Source organism: Equus przewalskii, chromosome 1 (genome assembly GCF_037783145.1).
Source record: "Equus przewalskii isolate Varuska chromosome 1, EquPr2, whole genome shotgun sequence".
NCBI classification, from domain to species: Eukaryota; Metazoa; Chordata; class Mammalia; order Perissodactyla; family Equidae; genus Equus; species Equus przewalskii.
Genome location: NC_091831.1, coordinates 115,349,931 through 115,371,781, shown reverse-complemented (window position 1 = coordinate 115,371,781; position 21,851 = coordinate 115,349,931). Strand labels below are relative to the sequence as shown.

General features: G+C 39.3%; 1 protein-coding gene across 2 annotated transcripts in view; it reads left to right on the top strand.

Moving 5' to 3' along the window:
- The window catches only part of TMED3 (transmembrane p24 trafficking protein 3), a 52,531-nt gene extending 31,137 nt beyond the window's left edge, over window positions 1-21,394 (top strand). The window contains exons 4-5 of one of the 2 annotated variants that reach the window (XM_070573003.1): window positions 13,331-13,416; window positions 21,054-21,394. In XM_070573003.1, coding sequence (XP_070429104.1) covers window positions 13,331-13,416; window positions 21,054-21,161 — 194 coding nt within the window. In that variant the 3' untranslated portion in view covers window positions 21,162-21,394. The remainder of the gene's footprint in view (window positions 1-13,330; window positions 13,417-21,053) is intronic. The other variant, XM_070572993.1, reaches the window with a different exon arrangement.
- Window positions 21,395-21,851: the final 457 nt, after the last annotated feature.

The window sequence follows — 21,851 nt, the reverse complement described above, 5'->3', positions numbered from 1 at the left end:
GTTCACTGCAGCATTATTCACAATCGCCAAGACTCAGAAGCAACCTAGGTGCCCAGCAAGGGATGAATGGATAAAGAACATGTGGTATTTATACACAATGGAATACTACTCAGCCATAAGAAGTGATGAAATCCAGCCATTTGTGACAACATGGATGGACCTTGAGGGCATTATGCTGAGTGAAATAAGTCAGAGGGAGAAACTCAAATACCATATGATTTCACTCATAAGTAGAAGATAAAACCAACACCAAACAAACACATAGCATTGGAGATTGGATTGGTGGTTCCCATCGAGGAATGGGGGACGGCAGAGGGGTGATTAGGCTCACAAGTGAGGGGATGGACTATAATTAGTTTTCGGGTGGTGAACATGACGTAATCTACGCAGAATTCAAAATATATTATGATGTACATCTGAAAATAAATAAATAAATAATAATAAAAAAGAAAGTGAGAGGTTTAATTTTAGATGTTTTGGCCAAAACAAACATCATATTATAAATTAAATGTCAGAGATGTCAGCAAAATAATAATCTTCTTACCGAGTTCTTCCTTATTATTGGGAGAACTGGCCTTAATGGGACATTGTGATGATCCATTTGCTCATCTTCCAGCATGTGTCTCATGTGGCAAAGTCCGCATGAAGAGACCACCTCTGGACTTAGAGTCGATACGTGTCTGTGTGATGCTTTCCTCCTGGGGTGAGGTGATTCAACAGAATTTTGTCAGATTGCAGAGGAGAAACTTTGGAGAGTTCAAAGTGTTTTCCAGCCTCAAACGTCGCTCCATCAGAACAAGCCCTGTGTTCATTCAAGAACAGGGTGGGATATTTGTCTGTTTTCATTAGTGCTGTATTCCCAGTGCTTAGAACAGTGTTGGCACATAATACTGTTAATTTATACATAATATTTAGTGAATGAATGAAGGAATAAATGAATGAAAAAAATGTTTATTTGACACCAATTTTGTGTTAGACACTCTTCTAGGACGTAGGTCACACCAGTGAGCAGCTGCGGCAGTGAACCGACAGTTTCAGATGGGGAAGATGAATGATAAACAAATAACTGAATACATTCTGTTTCAGATGGTGATGAGTGCTATGGAGACCAAAGAATGGGGTTAAGGGGTGGAGAGCGTCAGGACAGGGGAGGAGAGACACGGAGGTGGGGAAAGCCCCCTCTAAAGACTACAGTTGAAAGTGCTCACTCCCTTTAACTTACATTTCCATTTTTAGGAATTTATCCTACAGAATCTCAGCAGCGCACAAAGCATGAAGATTCTCACTGCAAAATTATTGATAACTGTCCCAAACTGCAAACAATCCAAATGTCCATCAGTAAATTAAATAAGTTATGATATAGCAACACTACAGATTACTATGCAGACATTAAAAAAAGAGGGACATTTATATGTGTTAATATAGACAAAATATGCTGAATATATTAAGTGAAATAAAGAAAAGCAAATTGCAGAACAGAATGTATAATATGAGCCCTTTTTTATGAAAAAAGATATGTCTATATGTATGAGCATTTATAAACAAACATGCAAACATATACAAATATGTGTATCTTTCTACATGTGTAGAAATGTTTGAAAGGATACGCCAGCTCAATAGCGAGTACCTCTGGGGAAGGGAGATTTATTTTCCATGTAATACTCTTTTATGCTCTTTAAAAAAATAACAAGCATGTATTAGTTTTAGAATTGAGAAAGATTTCTTTTAAACAAAAACCAAAACCTACTCTTCTTGAGCTAATATTACACCTCCTTCTCCTTAGGGCCTGCTGTCTGTAAGTGTGCCCTCACCGCCTCCCAGGGGACTGTAGCGCTGGGGCATTCAGAGTCCCCTCTGCTTCAGTTGCTGTCTGAGGCAGCTGGAAGAACACTGGCCTGCAGTCAGGAACCCTGGGCTCTACTTCTTCTTAATGATTGCAAAGCACTGCGGAAGTAACTTCCCATATCTGAGCCTCAGCTTCCCCATCTGGGAAATGGATGTGTTGGTCTACAACATTGTTGAAGTCCCTCCATGCTGTCATACCCTAGGATTCTTTGGTCCTGTGAGTCTAAGTCTCCAAATGCCATCTTTGAAAATTCTGTAACATCCTTCTTGGGAGATGTAATACTTTATTAACCCACTGGTCCCAAGCTTTTGCATGAACAGATTCATTTATTAACAGACAGCAAACTCCTAAGAGAATGGCCACTTAAGGGTGCCTGTTTATGTTGAGAGGGGAAGACCAGGGCATGGTGGATGGACCCAGGGGAACATACTTGCCAGCTGTCCTCTACCAGTGGGGAACTAGGCTGGGAGGAGGCTCTGGCAGAGGAAGCCTCTGCTGGCCTGTCTATCTCAGAACCTCTGTGAACAGCCAGCAGAGGAGAGCTGTAAGGTGAGGAGGCAGTGTGGCATGGTGGACAGAAGCCAGGACTTGTGCGAGGACCATTTGCTGGGACACCCATTTTGCCACTTCAAAGCATAAGGCTTTAGGTGACTCACTTTTTATTTCTGGGGTTTCAGGTACCAGACCTACAGGGTGTGTATAGGCAAATGGTCCACAGATGGGGCTGACTAAAGAAAGCTCAACTTTATTGGCTATGAATTGTAGCCTAGACTGAGCAGGCTGAAAGTGACCAGTATCTGGCTGGGGTAGACAGTGTCATGGATGGAATGTATCTTTTATTGCAGCCAACTGTTGGATCCAGCTTCAAGGTCAGGAGGTCAAGGATAAAGGCAGACCCCAGCCTGGCCCAGAAGGAAGTCGTGGGTCCACCCCAGGCCCTCTGACAACTGCCTTCCTGGTGAACAGTATTTCTATCAGTTATATTCAGCTAAGAATAATTACTTTCAAAGATCCCAACATTTCAAAAGGACGTTCCTGAAGCGTAAGAAAGAGACTGTCTCTGTGTGGCCCAAAGGGCAAAAGAAAAGGGGAAATAATAGCTACTACTGAGGGTGTTTGATAGTTCAGGCATTGTAATAAGGGTTTTACATGTATTTCCTCATTTATTCCTCACAAGAATACACTGTGGCATAACGCTGTGACATGGACCTCTTTCCATATCATTAAATCAGAGCATCCCCACCACAGCCTCAAATGGCTCACGATGTCCTGAGCTGGCTGCTCAGAGGCGGCCAGAGCCACAGGCTGGTTGTCTGCTCAGTCCCCGTGCCATAAAATATTATAATTTTTTCTGTGTGCCATGAGGTGAAAAACAATAGAGAAGCACTGAATTGCACAGTATTCTATAGAATCACATAAAATAAATGTGTAATATTGCGTATGATATATGTAGTCGATATTTTTAACCAATTCTCTGAGTTCAAGTGTCAATTCTGCTATTTGCCAGCAGTGTGGATTTAGCCTGAGTTGCTTCATCTGTAAAAAATGTATCCTAAATGTTATCTCATCATTTTTGAGAGAATTAAATGAGGTAATTCAGGTGAAAGCATTGAATTTTAAATTGTGGAATTATTTAACCACTCAACATTATAATTTATACATATTTTGCCACAATAGCTCTTAAATTGATGCCCTCAAGTTATCTCAAGAGAATCAAATCAAAAACTTAGAACTAACATGAGATTTCAGAATGTGTCCTGTTATAAAATAAATACAGCAAACTGACTATTTTCCTTTATAAGAGTGTTAATCACTTGGAGCATTAATATAAGGAATAGAAGATCTCATTAATTATTGAAAAATAAGGTACTACAAGAATTAACAAAACTGTGGTCGATGAGAAAGAGATGAAACTGCTGAGGTCGTGAACTCTGACTTGAAGAGGTAGAAAGACACTATTTATAGTTCTTGGATAGCAAGCTTGATATGGCAAACCAGTCGACTTATTGGAATTAGTTAATACAGTTAATATAATTCCAATGGGATTTTTGGGGGGGAACTTTACCAAACTATTTAAAGTTAATATAGAAGATTTATTTATGCATATAAATAGTTATAGACATTAAAATAAATGAGGGACAATGTATTTTACCATAAAACATAAAATTTCAGTTACAGTATGAAAATCGTGTGATCAGGTACAGATCAGCAAAAGAGAAGAGTCCAGACTCAGATGCAGATGTACATGAGAACTCATTAGATGAGAAAAGCAGCACTCTATGATAGGGAGAAAAAGGATGGCCTAGTCACTAAATAGATGAGGAATAACGAATAACTATTTGAAAAAAAATAGATTTTTTGCCTCATACCGTATATTTCCATAAATTCCAAGTGGATTTAAATGCCAAATAAAAACAAACCAACCTATAAAACCACTAGAAGGAAATATAGATAATTATTTACATAACTTTTATTTTAGAAAGGACTTTCTAATCACAAAACAAAGGTAGAAATTATAAGAAAAAAGATTGGTAGATCCAACTCATAACTTTTATAACTTTTGTATATCAAATAGCAAAAATGGCAAAGAGCAAACCAGGAAAAATGCTTGCAAACTGTATCACAAGGAAATAGCCAATAGCTTTAATATGTAAGGAGGGCTTACAATTTGCTTTTTAGAGCTCCAAGTGAAAAATGATGGCAAAATGCAGAAAAAAATCATTCACAAAACACAAATAGACAATAAATATATAAAAATGATTTTACCTTCTCTAATAATATATAATATTTATACTAAAACTATAAGATAGTTTACGACAGCAGAAACAATACTTTGAAAAGCAAATTCTCAATTTTCTTCAGTTTTAATGTAAAGCAAAAGCACATTTGACTGCTTTTGTCCTCTGAGCTCTCTTCCATTACATTTTTGGGAAGCCTAGTCATTTAGATCCCAAAGCTAAGCATGAGGTGGCAGCTACTCGAATGTTAGGCACAGAACCTGGGGCTGGCTTCACAAATCCTATGCTCCAAGATGATGGTTACTGTCACGTTGTCTGTGTGACCTAGAGGAAGGAGTCACAGGACCCTTGGCACTTCTCAGCAAGCCAGCACCCCTTTGTCCATTTAATGGGCTGTACTTTAAGATGCATTTTTTTTTCTTTCATGAATCTCCAAGTGACTGATTTTGAACTCATAGGATGGTAACTTCTAAGTCAGTTGCAGAGAATAATGATGCCTGGATCATTGTTTTCAGAAAGCACAGGACAGTCTTGATTCAGATTTATATGCTCCCTCAGGAAGAATTGATTTTTTAATATTTCTGCTAAGGAAAGGTTGGAGATGAATCTGTGCATTGTAGATTGTGAAGAGACAAGTAGAATTTTCTGGTGATGACCCCAGGGGCCCTCCTCAGGTTGTCTGGAAGTTGGCTACCTGAGACAGAATGTCACCCGCACCAAGTGAGAGAGGCTGAACATGCACTCAGTTTCTCATGGAACTAGAGGCTCCTGTGCACCAGAAACTAGAATGCCACTTCTCACAGTGTCATCAAGTCCTAGTTTCTTGTGTCTAAACTCAGACTGCATAGCACCTGAACACTGGTTGTTTTCACCCTGCCTGCCAGGCTGCTCTTGTGCTGCACTGTGAAGAGGAGAGCAGCACAGGGAGGGCGTTCCCCTGGAGCACAGCCTTAGATTGTCCAAATGTGCCCTGGTCCCTTTGCATTTCTCCATGGATGAGGACAGAGCAGGGGACTACATGCCTCATCAGACTAGCTTGTATGTTTCCCAATAAAATGCATTCCTTACACCCAGCTGAGTGACAGGGTGGTCTTTGGCCTTACCTCTTTCCACATGAGGGGACCCTCATTCTAAAGTAGGTCTAGGCACCCTCAACATTCAGAATGGACTCAATACTTGAGTTATTTGTATATTTTAGTTTACAGGGACCATGCTTGTTTAAAGCCACAAGTAGCCCTTGGTCCTAGAGAAAGGCGTAGGGAGTGTCTTCATGAATATTAATAACATTTGGTAATGATCAAATGAAATATTATTGCTTTCATTTCTGTATTTGTTGGGTAAGCGGACAAAAATAAAACCTTCCAGGATGTCAAGTTCCTAGACAAATAATTTGGTACAGACTCCTGGCTCCAATCACCTGTTCCAGAGAGCTGAGAAGGAATTTTAATATTTCAATGTGTCTACGAGAAAAAAATCCCTCATTGGTCCTCAACTTTCCAGGGTTATCCTGGAGTTCCAAAGTTCTTTACCTTATTCTGAATTATAAGCGCAAATACTAAACATTCAAAAACAAAATACATAAATATATAGAGCCAGATCCCACTTTCACCTGTTACATTGGAGGGACAAGTTTTGCATCAGTAGTTTTTGGAATCTGTTAATTCCAAAAACCATGACATGACCATGACAGACCTGGGTCAATGCTGATGTTGATGACAATGACAAGCAAAAAAATGGCCTGGGAGGGTTTTTTGGCATGAGTAGTAGCATCGAGAAAGAAGCCAGGAAATGCCCGGGTTCACACCCAATGTAGGGAGGTACACAACAATAGCAGTTAAGAGTGCTGTAGTGGACATCTACTGTTTTTCCCTGCTCAGATCCTTTTTCCCTAATTCTGATCACAGCACCTCTAGCTTTTCTTGGGAACTACCCTTTTCCCACTCTTAGTCCTTGTGGTTCAATTAGAGCTGATTCTAGCCCAAGCTCCATTTTCACCTAGCCCAGGCTTCTGGGTCCTGGATTAGTCATTCAATATTACAGTATAGAGCTTTCCACTCTTCTTTGCTGGTGAAGGACGTGGGTGGAGACCTAGAGGCATCTGTAACTGAATGCATCTCATCCTGACAAAGTCCAATATCATGCAAGTACTACAGCAGGGAGTCAGCAGTTGACTAGATATGATAGAAAATTGAATTAGTGAAGTGGAAATTATTTTAGCACTCAGAGGGAAAGGATAAAGAGATGAGAACAAGGAAAACTGATGAGAGCAAAGAGGAGAGACAGGGAGGACAGATCCAGGTGATTTAAAACAAGCATTGTGTAATTCCCCCTGTCTACCGACCCCTTTTTTGTAGTGTGTGGTGACACCTCAGTAAGCCTTGGTTCTCATCCAGTGCTTAATTGCCTAGACTATGCCAGATGTGTGACAACCACAGGATTTTTTGAGCATTTTTTTGGTCACCTTTCCAAGGTGATGGTCTGAGTTCAATATCCCTCACTGGCAGCAGATTGGAAGTTGGCAGTGTAAATCCCTCCAGCCAGAGACCACTAGGAACACACATGTGCTTGAACAGGTTGGATTTAGTACTTGCTACAGTGAAGGAGAACACACACCATGGGACCTGGAGGATGTCTCAGCAAGACAATGTTAGAAGGAAACTATTATAAGGTTTGGGCTTGTGTAGGTGACTCTGGTGAGAGTTTAAGGAAGAGGAGATTTCTCTGTATTAGATGCTGCCAGGAAGCAAGAGGGTAATTCAATGATTAGGTATCTTAACAAATCTAATCTAGAAGGAGGAAGGGTGACTAGGGTGAGGCCCAAACTGTCATTGGCGAAGAAGCAGAAGTCACTCATAACAGCCATAATGGGGCATGTTTGGTCTGGTGGTTTGCACAGTGTTCAGGTTTTATCTGTGTTCACACATGGTTATGGAGTGCTCTTGTTTTTGTATTATACCAGCATGATCAAAGTGAGTAGCCTTCTGTGATAATGATGTTATGTGAAATGGTTCATGTTCACAGGAGAACTCCAAGGCCTAGCTGTGCATGGCAAGTCAGCTCCCATGCACAGGGGCTGCTTTTCTCTTTTTCAGAAAGAAGAGATGCCTTTTTAAAATTTCTACTTCTAAAGTCCTCTCCAGGAGAGTGTCAAGATGGTGGCATAAGTGGACTCTGAACGCAGCTCCTTCCATGAACTCAACCAAGTTACAACTATTTTTGGAAAAATTAGCCCTGAGAGAGAACTGAAAACTGGATAAAAAGGACACCTGTGACAAGGGACAGTCCTGACTGAGGTGGAAGAGGCAGAAATTCCTGTCTGGATAGAAAATAGCCATCTTCAAAAGCTGTGGTGCTTCATGTTCAGTTGGCTTGGAGCAATCCTAAGGTATGAAGCCTTCCCTGGAGGAGTAGGGGACCTGAACAGGGGAGTGTTGCAGCTATAAGCATCCTTCGGACTCAGCACAACTGAGATGAGTCTCATAATATCTGGCTTTGCTGTTTATTAACTGAAACAGGGAATACCCCTAGAAAGCTATTGGACATAAGCAGAATAAAACCAGTTCTTAAAGGACCCAAGCATAAATTCACCTGTTTCAGAAAGAAACCTAAAATCACCAGAAAAAAAAGGAGCAAAATCCTTTGATAAAAAGAGATTCACCTGATAGGCTCTGGGTGCGTCTTTGCAAGGTCAAACCTCTCTGGAGACTGAGACATTGGCAGCAGCCGTTATTTGACCTAGTACAGGTGTGCTGACACAGATGCTGGCACATGCCATTGGAATTCTTCCACTGGCCCATTAACCCAGGGTTTGCCCCTCCCAATAGAGCACTGATTTAATCCAGCTAAGTCAGGGCAGGCAGCAGCCCTAGGGAGTGGCCCCAGCCAGCCAACAGCAAGGCCTCAGGCATCTTTCTGGCCTGCATAGACTGGGTGCCTGTATCCTCTGCAGGCAGGTGAGTGGGTCTGCCTCTGTGGGGTAGGGCATGGGTGAAGAGCAGGTGAGGACTGTGGGGCATTGATGGAGTGTGTGTGGGCCTCTGCAGTGGGGCGACTGGGTCTGCTCCAGGGGGTTGGGAAGTGTGCACAGGCCAGGACTGTGTTGAAAGTGGGTGTGGACCTGTGGGCCATGGGCTTAGTGGCAGAAGACCTGTGCTTCTCAAACAGCCACTTGGGGATCAGCCCCACCTTCCAAAGCCAGAACTACTAAAAACCCAGAAAAAAAGTAAAAAAAAAAAAAAAGGCAATAAGTACATATCTATCAATAGCTACTTTAAATGTCAATGGACTAAATGCTCCAATCAAAAGGCAGAGGGTAGCCAATTGGGTAAAAAAACAAGAACCATATATATGCTGCATACAAGAGATACACTTCAGACCTAAAGACACTCACAGACTGAAAGTGAAGGGATGGAAAAAGATACTCCATGCAAATGGCAAAGAAAAGAAAGTGGGAGTAGCAACACTTATATCAGACAAAGTAGATTTTAAAACAAAAACTGTAACAAGGGACAAAGAAGGGCACTACATAATGATAAAGGGAACAATCTAACAAGAGGATTTAACACTTGTAGATATCTATGCAACCAACATAGGAGCACCTAAATAGATAAAGTAATTATTAACAGACATAAAAAGAGAAGTAGACAATAACACAATAATAGACTATTATTAATGCAACTCTATCACTCCACTTATACCAATGGATAGATCATTCAAACAGAAGATCAATAAGGAAACATTGGCCTTAAAGGACACATTAGACCAGATGGACTTAGGAGATATATACAGAATATTCCATCCAAAAACCACAGAATACACATTCTTTTCAAATGCACATGGAACATTCTCCAGGATTGATCACATATTAGGCCACAAAACAAGTCTCAATAAATTTAAGAAGATTGAAATAATACCAAGTATCTTTTCTGACTATAAAGGTGTGAAACTAGAAATCAACTACAGAAAGAAAATCAGAAAAGCCACAAATATGTGGAGATTAAACAAAATGTCACTAAACAACAATTGGGTCAATGTAGAAATCAAAAGGGAAATAAAACAATACCTGGAGACAGAGGCTGAGTGGCCTCTGAGAGGCTGTGGCCAAGTGGTTAAGTTCGTGTGCTCTGCTTTGGTGGCCCGGGGTTTCGCTGGTTTGGATCCTGGGCACGGACATGGCACCACTCATTAAGCCATGCTGAGTCAGCATCCCACATAGCATAATTAGAAGGACCTATAGCTAGAATATATAACTATGTACTGGGGGGCTTTGTGGGGAAGAAGAAGAAAAAAAAGAAGATTGGCAACAGATGTTAACTCAGGTGCCAATCTTAAAAACAAAAAAACCTGGAGACAAAGGAAAAGGAAAATATAACATAACAAAATCTGTGGAATACAGCAAAAGTGGTTCTAAGAGGGAAGTTTATAGCAATGCAGGCCTACCTCAACAAACAAGAAAAATCCCAAATAAACAATCTAACAGGGCACCTAAAGGAAATAGAAAAGGAAGAATGAACAAAGCCCAAAATCAGTAGAAGGAAGGAAATAATAAAAATCAGAGCAGAAATAAATGAAATAGAGACTAAAAAAAAAAAAGAAAAAAATAGAAAAAATCAATGAAATCAAGAGCTGGTTCTCGGAAAAGATAAGCAAAACTGACAAACCTTTAGCTAGACTCACCAAGAAAAAAGGGAGAAGCCTCAAATAAATAAAATTAGAAATGAAAGAGGAGAAATTACAACAGACACCTCAGAAACACAAAAGATTATAAGAGAATACTATGAAAAGCTATACGCCAACAAATTGGATAATCTAGGTGAAAGGGATAGATTCTTAGACTCATACAATCTTCTAAAACTGAATCAAGAAGAAACAGAGAATTTGAATAGACCAGTCACCAGTAAGGAAATCAAAACAGTAATAAAAAAGCTCCCCCAAAATAAAAGTCCACGACCAGATGGCTTCCCTGGTGAGTTCTACCAAACATTCAAAGAAGACTTAATACCTATGCTTCTCAAACTCTTCCAAAAGATTGATGAGGAGGGGAAGCTTCCTAACTCATTCTATGAAGCCAGCATTACCCTGATACAGGAACCAGACAAAGACAACATAAAAAAAGAAAATTACATGCCAATATCACTGATGAACATCGATGCAAAAATCTTCAACAAAATACTAGCAAATTGAATACAACAATTATTAAAAAGATCATACACTATGATCAAATGGCACTTATTCCAGGGACGCAGAGATGGTTCAACATCTGCAAATCTATCAACATGATACACCACATTAACAAAATGAAGAATAAAAATCACATGATCATTTCAATATATGGAGAGCAAACATTTCACAAGATACAGCATCCATTTATGATAAAAAACTAATAAAAGGGTATAGAAGGAAAGTACCTCAACATAATGAAGGCCATATATGACAAACCCACAGCTAATATCATTCTCAATGGAGAAAAACTGAAAGCTATCCCTCTAAGAACAGGAACCAGACAAGGAAGCCCACTGTCACCACTCTTATTTAACATAGTATTGGAAGTCCTAGCTAGAGCAATCAGGCAAGAAAAAGAAATAAAAGGGATCCACATTGGAAAGGAAGAAGTGAAACTGTCACTATTTGCAAACGACATAATTTTATATTCAGAAAACCCTAAAGAATCCACTAAAAAAGTTTTACTAACAATAAATCAATATGGTCAAGTTGCAGGACACAAAATCAACAGAAATCAGTTGTGTTTATATACACTAACAATGAAGCAGCAGAAAGAGAAATTAAGAATACAACCCCATTTACAATTGCAACAAAAAGAATAAAATATCTAGGAATAAACTTAACCAAACAGGTGAAAGATCTGTACAGTGAAAACTATAAAACATTGTTGAAAGAAATTGAGTAAGACACAAAACAATGGAAAGATATTCCATACTCTTGGATTGGAAGAATTAACATTATTAAAATGTCCATACTTCCTAAAGAAATCTACGGATTCAATGCAATCTCTATCAAAGTTCCAACAACATTTTTCACAAAAATAGAACAAAGAATCCTAAAATTTATACGGAACAATGAAAGACCCCAAATAGTCAGAGGAATCCTCAGGAAAAAGAACAAAGCTGGAGTTATCACACTCCCTGATTTCAAAATATACTACAAAGCTATGGTAACCAGAACAGCATGGTACTGGCACAAAAACAGACACACAGATCAATGGAACAGAATGGAAAGCCCAGAAATAAACCTACACATTTATGGACAGCTAATATTCGACAGGGGAGCCAGAGCATACAGTGGAGAAAGGAAAGTCTCTTCAATAAATGGTGTTGGGAAAACTGGACAGCCACATGCAAAAGAATGAAGCTAGACCACTATCCTTCACCATACACAAAAATTAACTCAAAATGGATTAAAGATTTGAATGTAAGACCTGAAACCATAAAACTTCTAGTGAAAACAGGCAGTATGCTCTTCGACATCAGTCTTAGCAGGATATTTTCAAGTATCGTGTTTGACTGGGCAAGGGAAACAACAGAAAAAATCTACAAATGGGACTATTTCAAACTAAAAATGTTCTTCACAGCAAAGGAAACCATCGCCAAAACGAAAAGACAACCTGACAACTGGGAGAAGATATTTGCAAACCATATATCTGATAAGGGGTTAATATCCAAAATATATAAAGAACTCATACACCTCAACAACAACAACAAAAAACCAATTGAACAATGAGCAAAAGATCTGAACAGACACTTCTCCAAAGAAGATACACAGATGGCAAACAGGTACATGAAAAGATGTTCAACATCACTATCAGGGAAATGCAAAGCAAAACTACAATGAGTTATCACCTCACTCCCATCAGGATGGCTATAATTAACAAGACTAGAAACACTAAGTATTTGAGATGATGTGGAGAGAAGGGAACGCTCATACACTGCTGGTGGGAGCGCAAACTGGTGCAGCCACTATGGAAAGCAGTATGGAGTATCCTCAGAAAATTAAGAATGGATCTACCATATGATCCAATTAGCCCACTGCTGGGTATTTATCCAAAGAACTTGAAAACACAAAGGCATAAAGATGCATGCACCCCTATGTTCATTGCAGCATTATACACAATCGCCAAGACTTGGAAGCAACCAGGTGCCCATCAAGTGACAAATGAATAAAGAAGATGTGGTATTTATACACAATGGAATACTACTTAGCCTTAAGAAACAATGAAATCTGGCCATTTATGACAACATGGATGGACCTTGAGGATATTATGCAACGTGAAATAAGTCAGAGGGAGAAAGTCAAATACCATATGATCTCACTCATAAGTAGAAGATGAAAACAACAACAAACAAACACATAGAGACAGAGATTGAATTGGTGGTTACCAGAGGGGAAGGGGGGAGGGAGGAGGGTGAAGGGGGTGATAAGGCACATGTGTGTGGTGATGGATTGTAATTAGTCTTTGGATGGTGAACATGGTGTAATCTACACAGAAATCAAAATATATAACAAAGTATACCTGAAATTTATATAATGTTATAAACTACTGTTACTGCAATAAAAAATAAAAATAAATAAAAATTAAGTTACCTCCAACAGGTGGCAACAGCAGCTCCCAGCCAGTGGGGGCTCTTGGGTTCTGCTCAAGCAGGGCGGCAGCAGCAGCAGCAGCATGGAGCTTGGGCTCTGCTCCAGCACAAGCAACATCTGGTGACCTTAGTCTCTTGTGTTCCTGCAGCTTCCACAGACGAGCAGACTCCAGCATTCTGCAAATTGGCACAGTCAGTAGCAGGGGCTCCATCAGCCTCAGTGATGGGCTCTAGGGTAAGACCATTTTTGTTTCTGCTTCCCCAGTCATATGGATTTAACCTCAACTTTCTCTTTTTGCTCCTCCATCCCTTCCAACACTTTGAAATACCTAGAATGGTTTCTGTTTTCCTAACTGGACACCGATTGATAATTTCCCTTTATAGCCAGTCCTGCTATTCAATATCAAATGCTTTCCTCTGCTTTTTTGACCTCCTAAGTGACAGAATTTAATTATTAATGAAGTATTTTTCAAATTGAGGCCATAGAACTGGAGGAATCCATAGACATCCTCTTGAGTCTGTGAGTTCTTAAATGGGAGGGATGTTGGTGAAGCCCTTTGGCTTCTGGTGGCTCTGTGAATGAAATAGTCAGTCTTATGAACACTTTCTGCTTGTATGGCTTGGCTTGGCATGGACACATGTCGGCTTTTCTCCTTTGAGGTTGTCTTCCATCACCTGCATGTAGCAGCAGCTCCTGCACTGACCAGAGTGCAGTCAGAGGGAATGTGGAAGACATCTGATTGTAGTGTTCCTAGCCAACTATTCCAGAAAGGTAGACGTGCTATTAATAGTCTGGTGGTAATCAAACTGAGACAATATCCATCGGGCTCTTTTGAAGCTGCCTTAAGTTTTGAACTCTAAAACATTCGTGACTGTATCTTTTAATTTGCCAAGCAGACCCTACTTCAAGAAAACCAAATACACAATAATGTGTATTCTTAAAGGGATTAATTAGGCTGCATATTTTAAAAGTGAGCTTCCTAAGTAGGTTTAGAAGATGATATGATGAATTCAAATCTTTAGAGACTTGACTATGTTAGGGAAATCCATACAAAATGCCTTCTGTTGATGATGGTCAGAGGCTGGTGACTTTTTGGGTGACAGTGAGAAGTGGTGGAGACGCAGCATCTGGGGCTCCAGGTCAGTAGATGAATTATGAGGTGAGTGGAAGCCTTACTGGCCAGGATGAAAGGATGAAGGTAGGTGGTGGAAGTCTCTGTGAGGGTGGAGAATTTGTGATGTGGGAGCAGTTCAATGAGAGAGGTTGAAGTACAGGTGTGTTGAATTGAATTAAATACTCTTATTGTTCTCGAGGCTCTCAACTTCTCCACAGAGCTTTCCATAATCCTCCACACCTCTGGGACTTCAAGTCGCCTACCAGACACCGAGCCCTGAGAAACAGGATCTAGGGGGTGCTTTGAACAGACTAGTGTGCTCTGTTCTTGGAGAGAGCATATTCTCTGAAGCCTTGCCCTTCTCCCTGCCCTGGTTGCTGAGCAGGGCAACCAGGCAGATATATGAAGGTCTCTTTTCTCCCTCCTTAAGCCTTCACACCAGAGCCAGCCCTAAAAGGCTAATCCTATGCCTCAACAGTGCTGGACCCACCCTGAACTTTTTATGGTCTTTAGAATTCCATAGTCATGCAACAAAGCCTCATCCCCAAAGCATCAAAGGCCCACACAAAGGGCCCATATTTGGAGCACAGTAGAAGCCAATTAGGCTGACATCTCTCTGGCCTTTTAATCCTTGTCCTATCAGATGCAACTCCCCAGTCCTCTGGTGCTGGGCTTTTAGGAGGGAGGAGGAATAGAAACTGTTCATCCCACTTTCCACAGGCCACCAAGTAGCACAATGTCCCACTCTGCTCAGTCTCTTCCTGCCTAGATAACAGCCACATTCCCTGTGTCTTCATATCTCCTTGGTTGATTCCAGGGCCTCTGCCTGTGCTGCTTGGGAAAAGAGGGTAGTATGGAGTCAAAGCCACTACCATCAGGAGAACTTAGAGGACATGCCTTTATGTGGCAGCAGAAGCCATTCCGAGAAGGAAGATGGGTGACTGATTGTCCTACCCATTCCCCTCTCCCCCCACATCCAAGGTAAAAGGTAGAACTCCAGCAGCCTTGGGATCCATCCGTTTAGAGTTGGGGTTATCTAATCCAACTAGCTGCCCTTCTACCGTACCTCTCCTGCAGATCACTCCCAAGTTAGGGGATTCATAATCTTCAAACTTACTTTATTTGTTTAATAAAAAATGTTTCTTCACAGTAAATTAAAGTATAGCACTCTGTAATTTCTGTAGACTATGCTCTGAAGATCAGGACCTCTATTTGATCACTTCTGGAGTTCTTGGGTTGGAGGCCATTAAGAGAGAGATACTATTGGTCACTTTTTGAAAGATTTATTTGTCATTTTGTGTATTATATTGCAGGGGAATTATGCAATGTCAAAAGAGTTTGTAAACTCAGGCATTACAATAACATCACATCTTTCTCATCCCAATTTGATCCCATAACTACCCATGTCTTTGAGTGGTGGCGGTGGACGGATTTTACTAGGAAACTTCAGTTTGTCAGGGCTGCTTACAGAGTGTGGCACTCACAATAGAATGCACTGTTGGCCGTGGTGATATGACCAGCACAGACAGATCAAAAATAATCCCTCTGTTGTTCTGGAACAAGGCTTTCATGAATGCCTCTAAAATAGCCTTAAACTTTTGGCAGTCTCACTAAACTGTTGACATACCGAGTTAATATCAACCATAATCTCAAAATATCTTTAATTTAGCATTTTTATTGTTGTCTGTTTTATTACTTTTTAATTGGTGCTCAGACCTTGTTCCTCCTTCCTCACCTCACTTAGCTAGCCTAGATTGGATCAGTTTTATAGTTTTTGCAGAACTCTAAGATTCCCATTCAGAAAAGCCTTGGTTCACTTGGCCATTTCAGGTATGAACTGTATCCAGTGGCTCCTCTAATCAGTGGAAGTTGGGATAGAGGATGTGAATCCAGTTACAGATGGGTCTTCAAGAAGCTGAGGAAACCTGGGATTACTATTGGCTTCACCACTTTGGGGAGAACTAGAGAGATACTAGGGAGTAAAGGTCGCAAATATCATTAAAAAGCACAGTATGTCTAGATGAACAAGACAGCTCTTTTCCTTACAGTTTTGAGTTGAGCCACTTTGTTGCTTACGCAGGCCCATTTTCTAGGGTGGAGTGGATGTGCCAGTCTATGTGTTCAAAATAGCAAACTCCAGATGGATTAAAGACTTAAACATAAGACCTGAAACCACAAAACTCCTAGAAAAAATCATAGAGAAAAAGATCTCTAACTCTGGTCTTCACAGTGATTTTTTTGGATTTGACACCAAAAGCAAAGGCAACAAAAGCAAAAAGAAACAAGTGGGACTACATCAAACAAAGGAAACCATCAACAAAATGAAGAGCAACCTGTGGAATGGGAGAAAATATTTGCAAATCGCATATTCAATAAGGGGTTAATATGCAAAATATACAGCTCAATAGCAAAAAACAAATAACCTGATTAAAAAAATGAGCAAAGTGCCTAAATAGACATTTTTCCAAGGAAGACTTACAGATGACCAACAGGGACATGAAAAGATGCTCAACATCATTAATCATCAGGGGAATGCAAATCAAAACTACAATGAGATACCACCTCACACCTGTTAGGATGGCTATTATAAAAAAAGACAAGGGATAACAAGTATTGGTAAGGGTGTGGAAGAAAGGGAACTCTGTGCACTGTTGGTGGGAATGTTAACTGGTGCAGCCACTATGGAAAACAGTATGGAGGTTCCTAAAAAATTAAAAATAGAACTATCATATGACATAGCAATTGGCTTGGGGCTGGGGGAAATGGGGAGATTTTAGTCAAAGGGTACACACTTTTAGTTATAAGATGAATAAGTTCTTGGGATCTAATGTACAGCGTGGTGGTTATAGTTAATAACGCTGTATTTATACATACTCGAAATTTGCTAAGAAAGTAGATCTGAAGTGTTCTCACCACACATACACGGTAACTATGTGAGGTGAGGGATATGTTAACTAGCTTTATTGTGGTAATCATTTCACAATGTACATGTATATCAAATCATCACATTATATACCTTAAAAAAATCATGTTGTACGCATGATTTATTTGTTAATAAATATATCACAATTTTTATTTGTCAATCATACCTTAATAAAATTGGGAAAAAATTAAGAAAATAGAACACAATTGCAAACTCCAAGTGTTGTGTACATGTGTGGGAGGGCAGGACTCTTGAGTGTAGATGTGGTATTTTACCTTTGCAACCTTACAAAGCCTCTAATACAGAATCTGGCACAGAGAGTAATCAACAAGTACATGTGAAGTGAATGATGGTAAAGATACCTCGAACTGCACATATAGATCCACCACTTACTAATTCATGCTTTCGTAACATTTTGTATATCTACCATAGGATATAGATTTTTAAAGTATTAAACTATTTTAAAGAAGCAGTAAAGAAGACTTTGGTAGCAATTCAAGACAAGATATCATCCTTTAAAAATTATATGTGAACAAATTCTTCTTTAATATTAGGATATTTTATATCATGCTTTTCTCCTTGAATTCATTTTGCTAGTTCCCTTCCATTACATAATTTTAGCCTAATATGATACATTTTTATATTTATTGATCACCCCAGCCAAATTTCTCTATATCAAAATTATGAATACAAATGGAAATTGAATTTTCAAGTAATTTCCCACAGCCATAAAGCTCTGTTAAAATTTTTTTCTGGATTGAGTTATTAATACAATTCACTATTAACACACGTTTGGAGAAAAGCAACACAGATTTATTACAAATCCTGATAAATCCTTATTAAACATTGTATTATTTAAGGTAATGATGGCTGCTCAAACAAACCACCAAATTCCAGTCCAACACAATCGAAGTTTATCTTTTGCTCACTTACCAGTCTCAGGTGGATGTTCTGGTCTGTGTGTGGCTCTCCATCCAGTGATTCAGAGACTCAGGCTGCTTTCTATTCTGTGGCTCCTCTATTCTTGAAGGGCTTCATCATCTTAGCAGAACCCAGCTGGGGGAAAGGAAGGGAAAAGGTAGAGAAGACACACCCCCTTCTTAAAACTTTGGCTTGGAAGTTACCCACACCACGACTTCTCACTTTCCATTGGTGAGAAGTAGTCACATGACTACTCTATACACGAGGTCACTGGGTGAGCAGCAGCTCCCCAGGGAAAACTATAGGATGAGGCCTGGGGAGCACAAATTTTGGCAGGCAGATATACAAACAAAGCAACATACATACAAGGTACAACATACAAAGCAATGTTTTTGAAAATACATCTTTTAATGTGATGGAATGGCTTTTTAAAAATTATATCATATTCCATTGATGAATTTTACTTCTTGCTAAAATGTGACATGATTTAGCATCTATTCTATTTCTGTTTTCTATTTCTACAGATATAAATGTGGAGAAAACTTGTTCTCAAAAATATGTGGAAGGGGATAAAAATTATGTTATAGAATTGTTACTCAATTCTTAGAATTCCTTCTGAGTTATATGTCAAAAGTGATATCCTTATCTATCACCAAAGTTGTTTTATTTTTAAATTGATAATCAGCTGATGGCTTAATTAGGTCCTCCTGCAATGCTGTCGAGATCAAATAATTGAAAACCACCTTTTTTTGCAAATCGATATTACTCATTCATTAAAGTTATTCCTTATTTCAATTTCTGGGAAATATAACCAAACAAACTTTCACAATATGTATTAAGTGACAATTAATTATACCTGTCACCTCTTCACTTCCAGTCACCTTATTTAATCAGAAAGGATTGGGAAAATTGAAATTTTAATTTCAATATAACTTTGTCAACACAATATTATTTTATAAAATGTCTTCATCATTTTACCTATTTTAGAAATATTTTTATTTTGGTTGAAACCTTGAAACCGCAGATTTAGCTTATTAAGTTGATGGACAATGTCTGCCATATAACCCCATTAGCAAAGCTAGACCTTGTTGGCAAACTAGTCAGTCAAATCAGGCTTACTTTCATTTTTTAATAAAATTAGAAAGGACCAACTTTATTTTCCAGGGTGTTTTAAAGAATATTATTTTCAAAGGACCATTAAGAAATAACTTAAAGAGCACATCTTGTAGGATGTATTACTAAAAGCAATCATTAACAAAGCAATATATAGCTAATATAATTATTCCTCTTTATTTAGTAATATGCAATGTATAGTTAAAATATTGTTATTTATGAAGCTAGGCATATGAAGCATAGTATGTGGAAAATGTGTATCTGCTTGTATATTGAACACTGGCATCTAGCTTTCTGAAATAAATAAGAATCATGCATAAAAATCAGAAATGATTAATTGCATTAGCTATCATGGTCAAACTTTTCATATATATTTAATTAAAGTGTAAGAATGAATCAGTCTGACAACTAGCATATAACTTGTTTTTTTGTTAAAAGGAGATAGAAAAATATTAAACATCTTATGAAATGAAGTAAGATAACATTGGACTCTAACTGGAATGAATATTTTGTGACATGATGTGTTAAAATAGGCTTTAACTACCTTATTGAAAGAAGGACACCAAATTTGAAAGATTGCAAAAGGTTTTTGTCTGCAGGATTGAATCAGTGTGTACTGAAGAATTCTGGTAGCTCAGAAAGCATTCCGGTCAAGCTTAAAAGAATCAGCATCAGTAAGCTGTACAGGTCCTTGGGATATAAACATATCTGAGAAGAATCACTTACATTTAAATATTGGGAGGGGACACATTTTCTGGGGCTCTCTGTTCTGTTCTCAGGGCATTCCTCCTCAAGTGTGATGCTTTATTTGACAATATTTGGGGGATGAAAGAGAGGAAAGCCCTCACAGTGCCTCAGTCTACAATGTATCCAAATTCAGAACAGCCCAACACAGACCAACAGACCCAGGTTCTAATGCCTCACTCTACCCTGGCAGAAATATCTCCAAGACCTGCAGACAGAGACAAGCCCGAGGCCCTAGACAAGCCTATGGTGCTCTGATTAATCACTAGACGAATTGTCTCCAAAGACAGTATTTTACATTGTCTGTTTGGCGCCCTGCAGTTTCACAGCTCAGAGGTTGGAAGTTAAGGAGGAGTGAGGGTGTGCTTTTCTTTTTTGTCAAAAAGACCATTGTGAAAGGGAAGATGGAAAAGGAAAATCTACATGATCATTCTGCCGTGTTCTGGGGCAGATGTTAGGAATGGCACTGGAGACATCTAGAAGTTGATTCCCATTCAACTCTCTGTGCAAGGAGCATCCCTGTGAAACCGCCGCCTCCTCCTCCTCCTTCTTCCAGGACAAGGGAAAAATCTCATTTTATAACTTAAAGATCCACTATATAGGCCGAGGGTGAGTAAGGCATCCTTCAGGAGACTGAAGTCTTAGAAATTAGTTCTGAGGGATTTGAACATGGTTTTCTTACAAATAAAGTTGAACTCATTAAGCTATCCCAGCTTAACAAACAAGTTAAAACTATTAAAAACAATTTCCAATAAAATATCACTTTTATTTTTTATTTTATCTTTTGAGTATTTTGTTTATTTATTTTCATTGAGGTAATGTTACAGGCTCTTAACACCAGCCCTGAGATTAGTTCCCCTACAGTGAACCCAGCATACATGAACTGGAACTAAAAGCACATGCTCCCAGCTCCCTGCTTCTTTAGTTGCACTCGTATGTAAATATTTGTTTCTTTAACCTCTGACTCCCTGAGCTTTACAACCAAATAGAAGTTACAAATTGGTAAAACCCACATGGCTCAAGCTGGGCTCCTACTAAAGTTGTGGCTAATCACAGTTCTTTTACAGAGAAACTAACGTCCAGAGAATATCAAGAAACCAGAGCTTTCCAGGCCCAACTTCACGGCTTCCTGACGTCAGAGTCTACCTTCTACCATGGAGATAAACAGCCAAGGATGTCCATCTGTGGAATCCTTTGTCTCCTCCGCCTTGGAAGCAGTCCTAAACGCAGGCTGATGGGAAAATGCTGACCAAGAAGTCCACAGACCCCTCTCCTACTTAAAGCCCCCAATAAAATCCCCTACCCGTTTCTTAATGGGGAGCAAGCAATTCCTGAGGCTCTAGCTATTGTTTTGCTCCTTCCACTTTGCTGCAAAGTAAAATTGTCTTTCCTTTTCACTCGAGACTCTGTTCTCATTATTTGGATTGGCACTGGGTTCAGAGACCGAACTTTCGGTAACAGTAACATTGGTTTATAACGTGATATAAATTTCAGGTGTACTCATTATATTTCGATTTCTGTGTAGACTACATCATGTTCTCCACCCAAAGACTACTTACCATCCACTGCTGTACACATGTGCCCAGTCACCCCTTTTGTCCTCCTCCCTCCCCGCTTCCCCTCTGGTAACCACGAATCTAATCTCAGTATCTATGTGTTTGTTTGTTGTTGTTGTTTTTATCTCCCACTTATGATTGAAATCATATGGTCTTTGACTTTCTCTGTCTGACTTATTTTGCTTAGCATAATATCCTCAAGATGCATCCATGTTGTCACAAATGGCAAGACTTCATCTTTTTTTATGGGTGAGTAGTATTCCATTGTCTGTGTATATACTATATCTTCTTTATCCAT